The 15,464-nt window shown below is 42.6% G+C and overlaps 2 protein-coding genes and 1 long non-coding RNA gene across 8 annotated transcripts in view; all 3 read left to right on the forward strand.

Moving 5' to 3' along the window:
- Positions 1 to 12,440, forward strand: part of LOC124212329 (serine-rich adhesin for platelets) — a 29,297-nt gene extending 16,857 nt beyond the window's left edge. Inside the window, exon 10 of the mRNA XM_069133971.1 lies at positions 11,748 to 12,440. Coding sequence (XP_068990072.1) covers positions 11,748 to 11,990 — 243 coding nt within the window. The 3' untranslated portion in view covers positions 11,991 to 12,440. The remainder of the gene's footprint in view (positions 1 to 11,747) is intronic.
- Positions 1,312 to 15,464, forward strand: part of Fhos (Formin homology 2 domain containing) — a 69,384-nt gene continuing 55,231 nt past the window's right edge. For 3 of the 6 annotated variants that reach the window (XM_069133972.1, XM_046614366.2, XM_046614365.2), the window contains exons 1-2: positions 1,318 to 1,556; positions 2,094 to 2,647. In XM_069133972.1, the coding sequence (XP_068990073.1) occupies positions 2,480 to 2,647 (168 nt within the window). In that variant the 5' untranslated portion in view covers positions 1,318 to 1,556; positions 2,094 to 2,479. Of the gene's footprint in view, positions 1,566 to 2,093; positions 2,648 to 15,464 lie in introns of all 6 variants that reach the window. The other 3 variants (XM_069133974.1, XM_069133975.1, XM_069133973.1) reach the window with 3 other exon arrangements.
- LOC138190510 (uncharacterized) lies at positions 10,211 to 11,550 on the forward strand. The gene is made up of 3 exons (XR_011176523.1): positions 10,211 to 10,897; positions 10,961 to 11,080; positions 11,141 to 11,550. It is a non-coding gene; the product is annotated as an uncharacterized lncRNA (long non-coding RNA).

Genomic DNA, 15,464 nt, shown 5'->3' on the forward strand with positions numbered 1-15,464 from the left:
ACACAAATTTACCTGAATCGCATTTACGTCCACGCTTCTTTATACGCATCATTACTTCGGTATATAATTAACCGAAATAAAAGTATTTTAAAATTTTACTACCCATAAGTACGTACGCTTGGCGAGAGAAATCATGTCACGTTCAGCCAGAACGTATAAATTTCATTGCCTCGGAAGAAAATAACTTTGCTAACAAGTTTAAGTTGAGGTCGAGAAGGCCGGAGATGTTTGAGAAATCACGAAGTCCCAAATTGTATTTTGATTAGTGTTAATGAAATCGTTTCATAAATTGTCCCGTTTCGGAAACGGTAATGGTTGTTTTCTCCTTGCGGAACGCCACGGGTAAAAGGTGAAAGGTGGAACTGTATGATGAGCGATATTCCTTCATCACGCGGTTTAATGCGATTAGTTGATCATACGAACTTTTGAATGACGGTAGAAAGTCACGTAGCAGTGTAAGGCACTGTATGCAATAAGATCCTCACGAAGAACCCCGCAGAATCCTTATCGAAATTGGCTCCCGGTCGAATTGGCTTGATTTTCAGTATGTTATAATACATGTCCTCCCCATCAAAAGTTCTCATGGACACAAGTTCCAAAAATCAGTAGTTTCCGAGATACAGGCTTCGGAAGAAAAGTGTTCAGATTTTTTGACACCTATGGATTTCGTGTTTTTAATGAATTATAAAGCTTCAAGGGGACTTGAAATCAAAAAAATCACTCAAAAAACTAGACGGTTGATTCTCCAAGGTAGGCAGGAAGCTGCGATTGATTCCATCGACGCATTGATTCCATCGACGAACTCGCTGGCTTACCGGAAAGAGGTGCGGCGTTAGATTTCACGTGAAGAACGAGATCCTCCGACTGTTGCAACAATCGACTTGTCCCGTTTTTCAAGCGCGTGCGGAGTCTCTGCGAATCGGCCGTGCAGGTTTTGAGTGACATATTTGATTTCAAGCCCCCCTTGAAGTTTTGTAATTCGTAAAAATCGCGTAATCCATAGATATCAAAAAATCCATACACCCCCCCTCCCGAAGCGTGTATCTCAGAAGGTACTGTTTTTTTTGGGACTTGTGTCCATGAGAACTTTTGACCGGGTGAATATATACTACACCCTACATACCTACTGAAAATCAAGACAATTCAACCGAGAGCCAAGTTCGTTTGCAGGTCGATCTCGCCAAGTCGGTTTCCAATTTTGAAAGTGAGGTCCGCGCGGGCGGTAAGATTCTTTAGTCGGCGGCGCCTCCGTTTGGCGGCGCTGCACGAGGCGTCGACAGGTGTCCGACGTGTGGCTCAGTGTCGCGGCGGCCGCGCGCGAGGACCGAAGTGGGCATGCCGCAAGCCGCTTGTTGCTCTATACGTCGTCGCGCGTTTTTATCCTTGCTTGTCGTCGTCGTCGACGAGGGCGGCGAGAGCCGAGCCGTAAGCCGGGACTTAAGGTCCTTGTTCTCGTTGTCAGGAGCGGAGTGTCAAACGTGTGGAAATATTGCTCTGATATCCGAATAGAAGAATCGATCGCGATTTATCGGCTTCGATCTCACAATCAGTACCGGGTAAAGATTGTTAGTAATTCCAAATACAAACCTCCCATGTTTGACAATTTATCGCGGACATTGTCCCATCTCGGTCGGTGGTCGCTGATGGCGCATATCAGCCGGTGAACAAGGTTTCGTTGCGTTCGCCACACCGGCTGGTTTGCGCATCGGTGGGCCTTGCGGGATCGCGATCAACGCTGCAGTAGATTATCGTATTTCTCAAGTTGTTTCCGATTTTTTCTTCAAGCAGCGCAAACGACCAACGTTTAATTCTATTTTTGAACCACGAACGGTATTTACACTGTGTCTGATCAGTTTGGTCTCGAGATGAAACACGTTCCGATACATGTGAAAAGTTTACCGCAGGTTTCTAAGCTTTTTTATTTGTTTACCCTGCTGATTTGCGGCAGCTTCACGGCTCCGCTCCGTGATTAACCATCGTGAGATCGATTCTATCTCCGCGAAGTCAACCTTAGGGAGTGCTGTGTTTGAAATTAAGTATTACGGTATCCGTTTTCACTCCACACTGATCTCTCCCGTCCACACAACACGCAGATTCCAACAGGCACGGGAGGCCAATTGAACTAAGCTTCGTGCGACAATTACAACCCGGAGGACGCATTACTCAAGCACTCGGTGCTTCAATTAAGAAAGAAACGTTACGCTGAGCCGGTTTCGACGATGAAAGGACTTGTGTAGAAGAAGAAGAAGAAAAAAAGAAGTAGAAACAGACGTCCTATAAATATAATAGACACGGTGTGAGGTGAAGCGGTTGTTTCCCGTCGCGTTTTTACCTCTGCAGTACAATTCACGCTCACAGCCGAGATCAACAAGTGACATCGACCGTAAGGGTGCCGTTCGATCAAGGGCTCGTCGGTCGAGGTGGTGGTTGCATGATTTACCCGTTAGAGACTACGTCGAACAGCAGGAGGAAGTGAAAAATGCTCTCGCTGACGTGCCGGGTTCAGTACCTGAACGACGTCGACCCGTTCGCCTACGCCAGTTCCTACCCCGAGCCCCCCCGACCCCCGGTCCACACTTTCAGCGCGACCTTGCCTCTCATCAACCAGCTAGCCGCGGTCCATCGTCTCCTTCGGGCCCCGCACAGGGTAAGTTTGCCCCACTCCACCCCCTACCCCTGGTATTGCCCCTCTGCCCCGGCCTCATCAACTGCCCGTCGCTTAAGTCTTATCCAATTCTAACTGCGAAATCTCGTATAGGATACCTGCCAACGTTCCGACGAGAAAAACTCCTAAACGAGGAATGATCACATTCTCACAGTGCCAGTCTTTTCCATCTTTGTCGTATGTGTATTTTAGCGCGCAACCCTGATGGTTATTATTTCCCTCGTACGATCAGCTTTCAGCTCGGTTGACCGCACAGTATAATTCGATGTTACGAGGGTCGGGGTCAGGCTCAAGGTCAAAGTCAGGGACGAGGTTGAGCACTTGCAGGTGTTCCTTATCGCGATCGAAGGTCGGGCGAGCTCCAGCCAAGCCGAGAGTTCGAAGAGAATAAAGAGAGATCGGGGATCCGGCACGGATCGAAGTCTGCTCCCGGATCTGGGAAGGTCAATTAGAGACGGGCTCGGGATGGGAATATGACGATTTAGTATTTCGTTACTGATCCATACGTGTACCTTCGCCGTGTTGAAGTTGGTAACGTTATCGTAATGATTCGTGCTGAGGAAAAACCGTTAGTTCGAGATTTTCGAATTATTTGAAATTTAAAAAACCGTAACAAAGCGAAACATAATCATATTTTGAAATCTTGGTTCGATCAAAGTCATAGTAAAAATAAGAAAATGGTGATATTTCCCACATTTTTCGTTGCGATAACGTTACTAACTTCAATCTCGTGTACCTTTGCCGTTACTGTGATCTATCGTTGAAAAAACGTTCACGTTGTTTATAAAATATATTTAAGATAAAAGAAAAAAAAAAACCGAAAGCGTCATGTGGACATTTATTTGGCACAGTATGATACTTATTATACATATTTACACACACCTTATTCAACAATTAGGTCGTAGTCGAGAAACAATTGTTCTGCAGAAACGTGTAATATGAAACGATATGATATTATTCAGAGATATGTAGAATTGACAAAAAACGCTTAACACAACAACGAATTTTTAGTTGTATGTATGAATAAAATTCCGCCCAGCCTTTGTTACCGAATAGACTCCGAAGTCCGCCGTCTCCCCCAGATATCATGTAATTCGTACATTCCTAAAAATTTTCGCCAACGTCACGCGGACTATATTTAATTTTATGACCTAAACGGCATCCAATACTAATTATAACAATACGTATTTCACCGCAGCGTCCGCGTTTTCGAGGCAATTCCGTATTCCATGTAATAATTAAATATTTCATCACACGTAAGTTCTATCTACCGTACTTTTCGCTGTAACTCGCATGCACACTTGTTCATACACTGCATACGCATATGTATACGCCATACCCGGAATGGGGCAGAGGTTCGCGAAACGTAGCAGAACTCGGCTTATACTTACTCTCGAAAATTATGCTTTCGGCTGGGGACCTGATCGCTGCAGCTTGACCCAATTTTGCATTTCCATCTGGTATAGGTACGTCCGTACCGTGCGAATTGTGACGGGCGTTTAGCCGAACGCTTTCACGCTCGTAGCTCTGATAGTTGCCCAGCCGGAAGGTCAATTTGCGTTCAATTTGAAGCTACGCGGTGTGCACGCGGTCGAGCAAAGTTACGAGTTCGAGTTACAAGCGGTGTGCAGCAACCAAGTACGAGCGTGTGAGCGAGTGCATCGGGAACCTCGAAAGCCGTCTCTCGTCGAAGGGTCCCGAGAGAAAGAACGCCTCGTAATATCCTCGGAGGGCTTGATCCCGTCGGATAATAGCACGTCGTGAACGATCAGCGATCGAATGGTATCATTAGCCGGCACTCATTTGAGCAAAATCAGCAGGCTACCAGGTTCTCGCGAGATGTTCATACCGTGGGTAATAAATTTTCTTGAATTATCAACGGTCGAACCGAATCACTGTCAGAGGACTGTTATTAGCGGGATGCTGTGTCGTAAAAATACAGGGGATTTGGCTGCGTATCTATACATCGTCCAGACGCGGAGTTTTATAATCGCTGTAAATGCGAGACGTGCCCCCCACCTGCGTAGTTAAATAAAGTTTAAGGTATCCCGCCCTCCGTAAGGATTTCAGGACGAAGCCTCGTCGTTGTGTTTCAACATGGAAACTAAACTCATCATCGCCACGTTTCAATATGTACATACATATAATCACGTAACGCGTCGATGCGTGAAGTGAGCGTTAACGTCAGGCCCTGACACGGGAATCCGGAAGTCGCCGGAAAAGATTTTTTAGAATAAATTTAAAAATTTTAGAATATATCTGAAAACTCTGGGATCGGTTTGACGTACAAGAATTTCCTATGTTCCGGTGAAACTTACAAAGTCGGTAAACGTCCAATCTTAATGGAATGATTTCAAAGGCTGCTTGATCCAGAGACGAGAGTAGAACTGGACTTTGAACGCGAGTTGTTGCACCGAAATTGATTACGTTTAGACAGTACGGCAAACATTCCACCCCTTGCGCATTTAATCGACGGTTGTGGCACGTACTCAGCGCGTAGTACCTACGGTATAACGATGGGTGACCTACCCACCAGCCCATCACTAAAACGATGTTCGTAATGCTGATCATTTATGAGGCTAAAGTTGGTAAAGTTTACCTAACGAAATATTGGGAGAAAAAATTACCATTTTGCAAGTTTATAGTAACTTTGAACTGGTTAAGGTATTAAAATGTGAATAAATTTTACCTTCTTTATACATTCCTGCAAATGTGGAATAATGATTTTCCAAACCGTTAATCATTACAATAACGTTAATAAGTTCAGCCTCGCAATCATTTTACTCGAAGGTACTTATGAAGGGCATGTGTAACCGACTTGCTCTGAGCGACCCGTTCCTTTTTTTATGTATCGTAACGTGCACAGCTGAGAAACTCTCCGGGACTGTGTAAGGATCAATAATAATCGAAGTGATACGTCGACACAGACTTACATTTTCTGACTCTCTTATATAATATCATATATCTTTGACCACGGAGTTTGAGATTCAATAATATAATACCTGTATTGTTTCTCATAATAACTGGAAGTAGGCAGCACAGGCAACACTCGTGGCTTGCGCCGGTTTGGTCAAGTCAGCTGATGTTCAGGTCAGCAAACAAGCTCGCCACCACGCTCTTATGACGGATATTTTTTTTTGTACACACATTAAATGTGTAAGCACCCTGCATCCGCTGAGAGAGTTTGGACACCATGGCGTCAGTAGAATTGCGTAGAAATGACTCGTTTTAGTTGGCCTTTAGCGGATTCCTCGGAGGAATGTTCGCTTGCAGCGAGTAGTCAGTATTCCCGGTCCTTTTGTTCTTTACTCTATTTATTGTGTTCGCGAGGTGAACTCGTAACGAATTACTTGCTACACCGTCTCGAGCGGATATCTGTTAAATTTCAACCGTGCGGTGAGCAAATTTTTCCGCAGACTCGTACGCCCGCACTGCATAGTTTCACGTTTTTTCACCCTACTCTGCTGCGATTATCTCCGATAAAACTGCAAATCGACGTCAATCTCCCCAAGGTTTTTATCCTTATTTCTTATTGTTAATAGCCACCGATTTTCCTCCCCGTTTTCTCGCTCATCCGTTTTCACAGGCCGTGGAAGGCTTCGCTCTCTCGTACGGCTCCTCGCCCTCCGCCGTTGGTCGGTCGCTGGTTCTTTGTCCCTGGAGAGGCCAGAGTCAACTTGCCCAGGATGAAAATCCACCTTCGCGGCACGACCGCTACGCGTCGCCCTCCCTTCTCCTCTTCCTCCTTTTCCGCCTCTGCCTCCTCCACCTCCGGCCGACCCTTCGCCAGAGCCGGTACAAGTCGCTTTGTTGCATTCCGCCTCGAATGCAACGCCGACCTGGTGGCTCGGCTACAATCGCGTAGGAAGGCTGGTTCGTTGGATGGTAGGTGGGTATAGGTTATAGGTATAGTTACAAGGTTATAGGTATAAGGTAGGCGGGTTCGCTCTGGCACTGTCGAGTGTCCAGCTGGCTGCTCGTTGCAGCCAGATCACGACAAGCGATTCATAATTACCGGATGCCTAAAGTGCGAGCGTGCGGTGCTGATTTTTAGAAGGTATAAAGCCAAATTTTTCTAAACCACACCACCACGTAACTTGATATTCTTTGCCAATTTCCAGTGCGTGAAGATCTCTCTTTCGTTTATGTACGGTTCCTACAGTTCCTAATCGTTTTTTTTTTTAGACCCTATTGATTTTAACGAGTATTGCCGCATATACTCTGCTAGACGAGTTTTTTCACTGCAAGTGAGAAAAAAAAAAATGTTATCCGAACGTAGTTTAAACCAACTACTAATGCGTTTACAAAAAATGCTAAGATTTTTGGAACGTCACGTCGGTTGGTGGGTGAATCCAACCCTCGATATTTCGTTTGTCTGCGTTTACCTGCTCGGTAGAGACCGACGAAGAAAAATCAAATGATCGACGAAAAGAGAAGGGTGTCGGATTTTCGCTACGATGATGCCTATGTTAAGATTATCTCTTGGAAGTGGGCTCCTCTCACCCCTGCAGCGGGGTTGGTAAAGCAAGATACGGAATCATCATCACGCATGTACGTTGTACGCATATGACAAATCAACACGATACGTGCCGACGTTCTCACTTACCTGCGTTACATGTTCGATGGTCTAATGCATATAATGTGCGTCCTTTAACGAATACGCAAAGAGGTGTGCTGCACCTGCACGCGTACCTACCTACGTTGAGCCCCGCGAGACAAAGCCGATAAATGCGGACCCTGATTGGTTTTTTCAATCAAGAAGATACTCGTCGACGGACGTGGATCAGGTTCTATAGCATGTCTCGTCCACCAACCCGCGAAATATCAAATTTTAAACTGACTTCGCCTTTCTATACGATATGTTAGCGAACAGTTATGAGCAATTATACTCGGGTGAAGATGTAATCTATATGCGATTTACCGCGTGTGCACTGGGTTTGTCTGTCTCGCTTTCTCGACAACAGCTGTGTTGCGTTCAGCTGATCATTGAGCCGCGGTGAGGAGGAATAAGATAAGGGTAAAGCTCGCGTCTCCAGTCGATCGTAAAGACTTGTATGTCCATAGAAATCGTGGATTCATGTATCCTGAAATTTCGTATAGTCAGGGGTACGGATTAAATATATGTAACCAAATAAAAAACGATGTATATCAATGCGGTACGAGCGATTAAAATATATGTGAAACACTTTCGAAAAATCTAGTTTGAAGAAAGATTCTTGCATGAATTTTATTCGACACACTGTAATGGAATTTTGAATTTACTGTGAAGGTGTTAAAAATCAAAGGCTCGATATTTTGGTCATTTGTTGACTAACTTCGTATCAAGATCGGAACAGGTTCGGGGCGCCTGCACCGTTCGAATATTGCAAATTATAGCACCGGGTGCCTTCAGCTGGGGGCCTGGGGCCACGTTAATATTCATGATCTTTGGTGAACGAGCTCACAAAGTATATGTATGCATACATGTATGTAAACGAATACCTACGTACGTACATATTGATGTATAGGTGTACAAGAAAGGCTGGCAGGTTCAACGGCCCCGTCCCACGGTCACGGACAAAGTTCATTTCCGGTAGCATCATCTCGAACGATCCGACATGGAGCTGTTCCAGCGTAACCGGGATGGACCGCGCGATTGTCGATACGGTGCCCCCAACGCCGCGAACTGTGAAGTTGTGTTCAAGACGCGCCGAAATATAAACAGAACTCGATACTGACGATGAGTCCGATCAACAAGCCTTGTGTTACTTTACTACGTTCATTACTGCGATGCTGTTTCAGCGGCTGGATGTGCCGTCACAACATTTTACTTCAACTCTTCCATGATAAAATGTAAATATCATTCATATCTTTTTTTTTACCTCACATTTGACGTGGCGATTCTCGATAAGCTTCGAAACGGTGGTGTAAATTTTCCTGGTCCGACGACGACGTCTCACAATAACAATCAGCATTATCTCCTACTCTTTCGTATCGTTGTTAAATCGTATAGAAATGAAGAGTAGAACGTGTTCGCTTACGTTGGGTACGTACAAAGTACTTTATACCTATACCTATATACCTGGGTATGTACAATATACATCATTTGTGTTACAAAAACTCTCGCGAACGCTTGGCTGAGATCACGTCGAGCGGCAAAGAGAAGAATTCCTGAAATACTTTTTCCCCCAACTTTGATCTTGAAAGAAAAGTTTCACAACAATTTGGGGGACCAGTTTCAATTTCGTCGCGCGCGTGTCCACCTGCCTACGAGTTTGATTGAGTTGAAGGTCAAATGTGCAGATATTTTCAAATGAATGTCATCATTGCGGAAAAAGCAATCGAACATTTGGAAATAATAAAGGAAAGAATCAAAGCGGCAGGTTGAATCACGTATCCGACGACTTGTGTGAATTTTCATTATGTTCCAAGTGTTACAGGTGTAGACGTATGCATATTATCCAAGCTTGGTGTCCGTCGATTCTAAAAAAAGTCAATAAAATTTTGGTTGCCACACGATGATGATTGACGTCATGCGTTCGCAATAGAGTCACGGCGATGCTTCGGATTCGCTTCTGGTTCTGAGAGACCGACGATTGCGACTCGATGTAAATTTACCGCGACTTGACCTCGCTTGATCAGGCGATCTAGACCCGCTGTGAGGCGGAGGAGGAGAAGGAGGAGAAGCTGATTGGCAATAAAAAGAAAGGAAAAAAAAAACATAAGACGAGAAGAAAATGGTAAAGCGCTGGCTATGTTGCTGTTTTTGCTCACTTTGCGGAAGTTCTCTTGGCGGCGATTTAATAACGACCTAATCAATAGTTGGAAAAATGATTTACGATCCAATTGTAGAGAAGTTGTTTCAACGTCGAAACTTCCTTCGTACTGCACTCTCCACCGGTTATGCGTATCGAATGAGAGCGAATCTGGTTTAATAGCGATCGTATAAACGCGATGGTATAAATTCTATTCTATGTACAGTATATGTTGTGCCTACACGTAAATTGAAAGGAACAGGCACGAAAATTATCCACCTGCAAACACCGAGGATATATTACACATATACATTTTACGTTCGTAATTTTTGGTAACATTGCCGCGGGCTAATCGTTAACGCATGTTTGTGAAGAGCTATTCCTAGCCGACAATGAACGGTGTAAATTTAGAGACCCGGTTGTCACTGACAAGGAAGGTATACCTGGTCGATCTCTCCGATTTCATTTCTTTTGTAATATGTTATAGAAGACTAAAAACTAAGCGACACGTGTTTTTCTTTTATCTGCCATTAAACACTTTAAGGGGGTGAAACCACCCTCCAAAGTAAGACATGTCAAGGGGTGATTTGGCAGTTTTACCCACAAGTACGTAATATTTTTCAACCAATACAACTGGAAATTTTTTTTTTATAACGAGTAATGAAAATGTATTTTTCTTAATGAAAAAAAATGCCAGATCACCCCTTGACATGCCTTACTTTGTAGGGTAGTTTCACCCCCTTAAAGTCTTGAATGGCAAGTAAAAAAAAAAAAAAATACGCGTGACTTGGTTTTCAGTCTACTATAACATATCTCTCTATCTAATAAAAAAGTTTCAAACAAATGAACGTAGAAAAAGATTATAATAACAATAGTAAAAAAAGATTATAATAACAATAGTAAAAAAAGATTATAATAACAATAGTAAAAAAAAGATTATAATAACAATAGTATACGCATGAAGTTGGCGGTGGGGTGAGATCCCGAAAACAAAACAAAAAGCATCTAGCAAACCCTTTGACAGCTGTCATCGGCTGTTTATGACAGTCTTTGACAAATATCTTTATAGGTATCTGTTTCTGACGCGCAAAAAATGAACATGCAAATGAAAATTATCAAGATGATTCCCGACAGGAATTGTCTTTTTCGCACGTTGGCGTATTGTGTATACGGCACTCAAGATCGACACGCAGAGGTGAGACTGAGTATCGTTTCAAATATAGTGGATAATTGGTCTACATTTGCGGGTTTTATTACAGGTAATGAGTCAAACGGTGCTGTGATTAGGTGACCTGGTGATTACAAATCACATATGAATAAAAATGCAATATATGCAGCTGCGGATATTTTTAAGATATGTTTAATCGTGTATCGCGAAGAACAAATTCATCCACACCGGAACGGATCACAAAATGGAACACAATTCTCGCTACTCTTCACCGGCGACGGAGACAGTGGACACTTTGATGTCTTGCAGAACCAAAATAAAATTCAGATAGTGAGTAATAAGTATGAAAAGTAACAATCAAATAATAGTAAATCTAAATATATCACCAAACAGTCAAAAGGACAGCCAGGATTTACGATGACAATGGAGAAAGGAGGAGTTTCAAGCAGCAGACAAGGCGATGAAGATGGTGGATGGTCGGAAGTATCACAAAAGAAAGAGGAAAATAAAATTGTAAGTGCGAAGAACCAAATAAGCCATAGAATAATATCCATCAAATATTCGTATAACCAGGAAAGAGAACGACCATGATCGATGTTGACCACAAGAGAAAGAGGTGATTTACGGAGTGAACAGCAACATAAATATAGAGAAAAAAATAATGTAAAGAAGGTGATTTTGGAGAATAACGGGCAGAGCGGTAGCAAAAATAATTCAGCAAGTCAAGGAGATAGATAGATATCAATAGAGAAGGAACACCAATTTTCAACCAACGAATGGAAGCTTAGATTGATAAAAAAAAGAAAAGTAAGCACAGAAGGAATTGAAGTGGACAGCAAGTGCAGACCTGTCATCAAATCAACATGAAGGAATTCGCCTGTCTACTAGACAATGCGTAAGGAAATAGTGAGGCGCGAAGCGCCGAACAACGAGGCGCGCAGCGCCGAGTGCCCGAGGCGCGTAGCGCCGAGATGGGGTTGGCGCGCGAAGCGCGCAGGGGCGAAGCCCCTAGTTGCAAAAAAAAAAAAAACAAATCTGAGAGATCGATCGGATACACCTTCCTCGAGAGTGAAGTGTGGAGTAAATTGGTAGCCGAAGCCGTGGTGTGGTGGGATAATAGTTTTCAAATGAAATCCCATAAAGACTCGCGCACCCACCCTGATCGACACATGTTTTGCAGAAGAAACCCTGCACGAGGGAGTTTCGTTTCTGCTGTCGAACTGGGGGTAACCGAATCGTATTACCCGTGCCTGCACGTGTGCATGTGACATCTGCAACATCGTCTCGCACGTCTTCTTCGAGTTTCTCATATGTTCGAACGGGTGTCATCCTCGGATCGGAGCCCGGATGTATGAGGAATCGGCGAGAGGGAAGTTGGATGCCATCACCTGTAATGGCTCTGGACTTTGGCGGGTGTCGATAGTCGGCAGCAATATCATACGTCGTGACCTTAGCCAGATAGAAAGCTATATCCCGTCGTGATATCAGGGTGAAAAGGGATCGCTCGCGTATCTTACCGAGAATCCGGAAGCCTTGAACCCAACGTGAATATATATTGCAAAATATGTACGAATCCCTCGTCACCCGTCCTACCTTTTCAATGCCAGACTTGGGAAGAGCTTGTATGTAAACGTGTTAACCGATACTCTCTCCTTCTTGACCGGCTCTCTCACGACCAGTAGTAAAAACCTGATACCAGACAAGCTTACGATGTTGTTCTTGAAATTTTTGCAGGAACGTGGCGAACGGTAGCTTATCGATGTACCTACGTAAATATGTTACACACAGGGTGGAAAACGCATCGATTAAGAATAATTTTTTTGAGTCGCTCTAATACTTGATTCTTCGCAGATGTATCATAAATAAATGTGTAGACGAGTGGGTATCCTTTCTACAACTGGCGTTCCTACAATTTCGAACCTCATACATTTAATTGTCAATTTTATACATTTTTATTTAATTTAATTTAATCCAATTTTATTTAATTTAATTTAAATTATGTGACCCCGTTTTCTAGAAACGAATACATTTAATTTTCAACTTCGTAAATTTTGATTTAATTTGATTTAATTTAGAAACGAACTTGTAGAAACGAACTTTTCATGGCGAAACGGGAGAATCGAACTTGTAGTACTTATAGATACGGTCCTCTCCCGTATAGGCACGCGCATAAATAATCTGTGTGCATTGTATGTACGCAAAGCGGAGCACGTGATAGCTACTTTTCAAATACGAAAACACATGATCGTTTATGATTTATTTTCTCGTAGAAGAGGTTTTTATGCAGAACTGTGCCGCGTGGTCGTTGAGTGGATAGACGCGGAAGTCTTTGACGAAATTTTTGAATGGTGTTGATGCATTTAGGACAACGTGTCCACTGTGCGTTATGTTGCAACGCTTCGGGCGAATGGACGTATCGGCGGTAGGTGTCTTTTCATGTTCAAAAATGTTTTTTTTTTACATTCGTCAATTTTTCACGTCATTCATGCTCTTCCTTCTTGGGTTGTTGACTGTTTCGCAATATAAACTCGGTATACTATAACGCATGTAACATTCATCAACTCGGTCTGCGTAGGCGAGCAACGGATAGTAACTGAGCAAGTACGAGTCAAATTTCACATGGATACGTTAAAAATTTTGACCTGAAGTGTATCTCTACTATATTTCATGCGTTTCTGAGATGGCTCCTGGATTAATCCTACTTCGAAATGTCAGGGGAATAAAAAATATTCAAAGATCCCGAACGGAGATTATTTCACAATACTTCTAATCAGACTTGTTTTTTGTCGTTATAATATTTCACGATACGTTCGCGTATTCTGCGTATAAACTGATGTTCGGAGAGTCGCAAAATTGTGGGTGGAGTCGTCCGATTAGTCGAGGGCTAATCGTGAAATGCTAAATGACCACAGCGACAGCTTTGTATATACCTACGTGATGCTGCGAGTTAATCCGCGTGGCTCATTTCATTCCAACTAATTGACCGCGATAGAGATCTCGGCTAGGGGGAAGTACGAACATCCGTTTCTCTTTTACTCCGATTGTTTCTTTTCTGACTTGGCGTATATTCCCTGAGTTACTTTTTGCAGGTCAGCTTACGTGCTTTCCGGCAATGGTCTGTTTTCTATTATTCGGAGATTTGTGCCTCATCCACTATCGCGTAATGGCCAGCTGCATACCCAATGTAGAATTAAACGAAAAATATTACAGGATCGATAGATTACATAAGGCTGACGTTAATAAGGTTAGTGTAACGAAACATTGGGAGAAAAAATCATAATTACGCAATGTTAGAATGAATTTCAAGGAATTGGTTTTTCAATACATGAATATGTTTTGTATATCGTGGTTTACTAAGTTTCATACATTCCTAAAGGTGCGAAATAACGATTTTTCCTAAACATGCATCGTTACAGTAACGTTCCTAACTTCATGCTCATTAGATCTCCAACAGTTACAATCAAGGTATTATCGCGACAATAATAATAATCACCTATCTGATTCGCATACGACTAATCACGAATCATTATCTTTGCGAATTCTACGTATGATTCTACACAGGCTAGTGATTCCAAGTCATTCCATATTCCAAGGAGACCTCCAAGCTATTGTGATCAAAAGAATCAGCGGCTCCCACGATGTTATAAAACTTGTAGGTATTATGAAATTTCAATCACTGCGCTCAACAAGTTATTGAAGTATCAGGATCTATGTGTACAGACACTCACATGTGGGGACATACTTAATTATCCAAGGTTAATTGCTCCTCACGAGATATCACACTCGCTGGAAGCAAGAATTAATGATGAATTATACAATGGCGAGACTACCTCGGAGAAGAGGTATGAGGCATTTGAGCCCATCATTGAATAACCGTTCCCATCGACAACGTGAACGAAAATTTTCAGTATCTCGGTATCAAAGACGTTGAAGTTATTAAATAAAGAAAATATCTTTTACGAGCAATTTCAGAACGAGATTAAGAGGAGTTCGTTTTTAGAAATACATATGTATGAATGAATTTTGTGTTATCACGGTTTACTAAATTTCAGACAATCCTAAAAGTGTGAAGTAACGATTCTTCCTGAACACGAATCATTACAGTATCCTTGTTAACTTCATTCTGGTCGATATCGTCTATGAGTTTCGCTTTCTACCTCACGGTTGGATACCTGGACGTCCAGTAAATACCTATGAACCAACCTATGATGTGGGAGTTGCGGGTAGCGCTGGATATTTTCGGAAAGTAACGCGCAGTCTTCTTCGTCGTGTAAATTTTAGGTATAAAAATGTGAACCGCGAAATGCGGTCAACTCGACAAACTTTTGTTTCAATGTTTCTCAACCAAAAGTTAGACGATGTGTTACCACAAGCTACACAACCTATGGCTCGAGAATTTCTGGAAATCCGGTATACGTAACTTTATCGTGAAGAATTTTTTGTTGAAAACATATAATATCATTTAATTGCAGGTGATTGTTGATGGATCAGAGTCTGCAACCGTTCCTTAAGTTCTTCTTGTCAAATGCCGCCGAAAACCACAATTCGATCATTAATCATGGTCCGTGCGACACCGTTGTATGTTTAATTAAAATTATCTTCCAAAAAATATGCCGTGTGGAATAAATGTTTTCTACAATCTTAGTATGCATCTATACGATATTATAGGTGTGTTGTTTGCTAACGGCCTTACCGCTAAGGAGGATAGAAAATCTAAAAAAAAAGGATGCCAGTTACTAACATGTAAAATCTTTGCAGATGTTATTCAAACTGATATCCCACTGACGGGTTTTTACACTTTGGTGCGAAAACTGGTGTAATCAGTACCTCTGTGAATATTTTAAGAAATTAATTCTGTTCGTGATAATTTTCGGTGAATGATAAAATTTGAAGGATA

This window comes from Neodiprion pinetum, chromosome 2, assembly GCF_021155775.2.
Source record: "Neodiprion pinetum isolate iyNeoPine1 chromosome 2, iyNeoPine1.2, whole genome shotgun sequence".
Classification (NCBI taxonomy): domain Eukaryota; kingdom Metazoa; phylum Arthropoda; class Insecta; order Hymenoptera; family Diprionidae; genus Neodiprion; species Neodiprion pinetum.